Source organism: Mizuhopecten yessoensis, unplaced genomic scaffold, assembly GCF_002113885.1.
Source record: "Mizuhopecten yessoensis strain PY_sf001 unplaced genomic scaffold, ASM211388v2 hete_36156064, whole genome shotgun sequence".
Taxonomy (NCBI): Eukaryota; Metazoa; Mollusca; class Bivalvia; order Pectinida; family Pectinidae; genus Mizuhopecten; species Mizuhopecten yessoensis.
Window position 1 is genome coordinate 1 of NW_018485021.1, and position 4070 is coordinate 4070.

The window sequence follows — 4070 nt, forward strand, 5'->3', positions numbered from 1 at the left end:
AGCTTAGGTCATTTAAGGACGTGCCTCCATGTGTGTTGTGTATGGGTAAATGTGTTTGTATACTGAATGCGGTATGTTGATATTTTCCCCCTTGCGATGTGCTAATCTGATGCCGACTTTACAGTGCTATCAATCTGAAATACCATGCCCAGGACACCAAGCATAGTATTAAATGCGAGTACATTATAATAACAATGGGTAAACCAGTTCTTGCGATTACCCTGAAAGCTGAACGTTCAGCAGGAGTCAACGACTACCAATTTAAGGACATAAAAATGTCCCGGCCTTGGGACAGAACCCGTTGCGTTCCTTGATTGGGCAAACGTTAAACAATAAGAATAAAATTGAGATATTGTCAAGGAAGGCGATGGAAAACAAGAAGGTTGTTGAGACGTAGAGAGAAAAATCATACATCAAATTGTTTTGCACGGGGTGCATGATATTTATTTTGATAATTTTGTGTCCCCAAATAGAGAGTACAGAAGGAAGTCCGCAGTTCTCTTAGGGTCTTCTACCTGTACGGATGAACCAAAAATAAATACAGCAGGTAGAAAAGAAAGACGGAAATAAAGAGATGGAAAGAAGGATAAAAAGTGCAGTTCTGAAAGTTGTCTAATAACTAGTTTCTAACAACTTTGAATGTATGTATGAATACTGTACAGCAAGTATAATATTGTTTTAGAATGGAAGATAAGCATCACCAGTAGAGGAACGTAGAATAGTGTTTGGTTGAGGGACTGGCTGAATATGAGCATAAAACACTCCTAATCTATGTTCCTCTATCAAAGGGACATTGAAAAGACATTGACTGATCTGCTTGCTAACTGTATCTGCTTGTTGATTTTAGGCGTCTATAAAGCAAAGGTTTCTCTTCGTTTACATCTATGTATAACCTCTCTTATTCTACCGTAAAACCTGGCTGATCGACTGGTAGGGCTTTACATCCTTGCACCGGATATCTCCGCAACTAGGACAGAGACAGTATAACGTGATTTTGGTGAAAAGTCTTTAAAAATGCATCACAATCATATTGCATACACAGTTTTTTCTTTTTCTTATAAAGACAACATGTGCTGACATTTAATCATATGTGGAGCCGTCAACGGTTTGATGTGTCTGTTCTACATGTTTTTTTCTGCTTCAGATTAATAGAAGAATCTAGACCGTCTGATCGCCAAAAAAGAGCCACTTCGACAATGAGTATGAACCATTATCATTCATATGCTGAGGTGTGTCTAAAATATTTTAAATTCATGGTTAACGTTTGTCCTTTCCTATGTACCAGTGAAATATGTTTGAAATTTAAAAATATATATCTATTGACGTGCAATTTTAAGTCGTTGTTTTTATTTCGTGTTTAATTGAAGTAAAACGTCTTCTCGTAATAAATAGGACAACAAATAATTTTTTATTGTTTTTTTTCTTGTCATTAAAATATTTTCGTGTCAAACACATGGATGTCGTGCACATTTTCTACTAGGTAAGCAAGTGAACACTTTATTTTGCTGGTAATGGAAATGCTCTAAAGAACAATTAATTTGGAAGAAACAAAAACTTTACATTCGTCTTCGTTTGATTGGAATTTTCAGATCAACGCTTTCCTGAATTCCATCGTGGCTTCGAATAGTAATGCCCATCTCTACAAACTCGGTTCTTCTGGCCAGGGCAGATCTATCAATCTGATTAGGGTATGTAAGCCATGCCCTTACCTACAAAATCTGATCATATGTGCAGTTCAATCTATTATTCTGATTAGAGCAAGAAAGTCACGCCCACCTTTATGAACTCTGGTTATCTGTCCAAGGCAGATATGTTAATTTCATTATGGTAGGCAAGCTACGCCCACTTCTATAAAACTTTGGTGGATGTTTTTATTTATCCTCTTATTACAGTTATTATACATACAAATGTACTGTGCCATAATCAGCCAACCGTCAAATTGTATACAATATAATCATCATGGTACTTTTCCCGTTTTTGTATCTATAGTGTGTGTCATAATCAGTCAACTGTCAAATATAGTATAAAGTATTACTTATAACACTTTTTTCAATTATATATATGATATTTTGTGTCATAATCAGTCAACCGGCAGGTTGTATGTGATATTATAATCATGATACTTTTTCAGTTTCTTAATAGATATACCGTCATATTTAGTAAACCATCAAATTGTGTATAACATGATTATTATTGTGTTTTTTCAGTTTTCTACCGGTACGACATCCAGCGGGGCACACAAGAAGAGCATCTTTATGGACGGTGGAATCCACGCTCGTGAGTGGATAGCCCCTGCCGTTGTCCTTTATATGATCGATCAGGTGGGTGTTCAAAATTAAGTTGTTACGTCATACAATGACGTAACGATGACGTACCATATGTTTTAATTGATATACAATATCTGAAAAGTTTTTAGTGTATGGAATGAGTTTCGTGAAAGTAAAATATCTTCGAGTTGGAGATTCTGTTTATCTTATGATAAACCTATGATGTAAAATGGCACACTATAAAATAGAAAACAAAACGAGAAAACGTGATATTTTCGTCTTTTATCATGTGATCAAATGAGTCATTATATGTCACTTGTTTAAACTTGATGGGATGGCTGTCTTGCAATAAGTAAAAGGTGTATCACATGATGCGTATTGGTATTGTATACAAAACGGCCAAGCGCATACGTGTGACATCATAAAGGCTTATCAGACTCCTTCGAAATGACGTCATAATTGTTTTTTACAACCTTTTGTCCTGATAAATCTTAATTTAGATATTTTGATAGTGTTTATAATGGGGAAAGTACGTCATCAGTTCAAACCACGACACTCGAGACGACATACTATCCCCATTTTTAACGCACTTTAACAAATACAATATACATTGTATATATTTCTTGTTGGCAACATTGTTCATGTAACTCTACAGTGAACTGGCCAATCCGAAATAAGCTTTTCAAACGTTGGTCAATCTGTCATGTGCTATGTATGTTTGCTGACAAGGCGGACAGTTTCAATTATTTATGGCAATATCCTGTCTCAACGCTTTTATGATACAGGTTAAGATTTAGATCAGCCATATTCTTGTTATAGTGTATGACAAGCTGTGCGTATGATGCTAGTGATCATTTTCTGTGAAAAAATATGTTAATGTCATGTAAAATACATACGACACACGATTCGTGTATGTGGAATTCACACACTGTTCGGATATTGGTTTCAGTAACAAATCAAGTTAAGTGCAAGCATTTATTGGATGACGTCAGACGGTTGAAGGTGAAGCCTCGGATAGTGTATATTTTGTTGATAGCTAACTAACTGTTTTTTGTTTGATAACATCTGATAGTTGAGGATATAGCGATGGGTCGGTTTGAAATGTATTGCAGTTTATGAGGAACCAGTTGATTTATAGGTTTGGCAGTACCTTGTTGAGGGCATTGTAACTTGTATGGTTAACCTTACATTGTTATGCATTAAGAATAGAGTACTCACGTTTTGACAATCGCAATAACTGTTTTAAAAACGACTTATTAAAATAACCGGAAATCCAGAAGATGGCTTTAGAAGTGTGTGACAAATTTGTGTTTGAATAGTATTCATTTTGTTTTTGAGATTTGCTTTAAATAAGACTTGGCTTTATTGTGGTAGGAGGGGCTTAACAAGATGGAGGCGTGGCTGTATCGCAGATTGGAATAGCATATTTGTTCAGTCAGAACAAGCATTGCAAATGCATCCTGTTAGAACTAAAATATAAATTGCGTAATTGATGAAATAATGTTATCATGGTAAAATATTACATTGCGCGAAGTTTTATTGGCTAGCAAGGTAGTGTAAACTCCTTTTATTAATGTTCAAGCTCTAAAAGTATTCACAGAGGATGTGCATCTACAAGAGAATTCATAAAGCACAAACACTGGACATAATAAAAAAAAACATGCATCCAATCCATAAATTGGCGAAAAGGATAAAACAAATGCTGCTAGAATATACCAGCAATATAAGGAGGGGTAATTGCTTCATATAAATATTTAATTCGCGCCATGTTTGCGTTTTTGATAGGAAATTAATAAAAAAAAA

At 35.1% G+C, this 4070-nt stretch overlaps 1 protein-coding gene across 1 annotated transcript; it reads left to right on the forward strand.

The window, feature by feature from the left end:
* Positions 1 to 1144: 1144 nt before the first annotated feature.
* Positions 1145 to 2339, forward strand: LOC110444639 (carboxypeptidase B-like; the record flags this gene model as incomplete). Its single annotated transcript, XM_021489005.1, has 3 exons — positions 1145 to 1229; positions 1590 to 1688; positions 2208 to 2339. Coding segments are annotated over 3 exons (316 nt in total), but the record flags the coding sequence as incomplete, so codon positions are not given.
* Positions 2340 to 4070: the final 1731 nt, after the last annotated feature.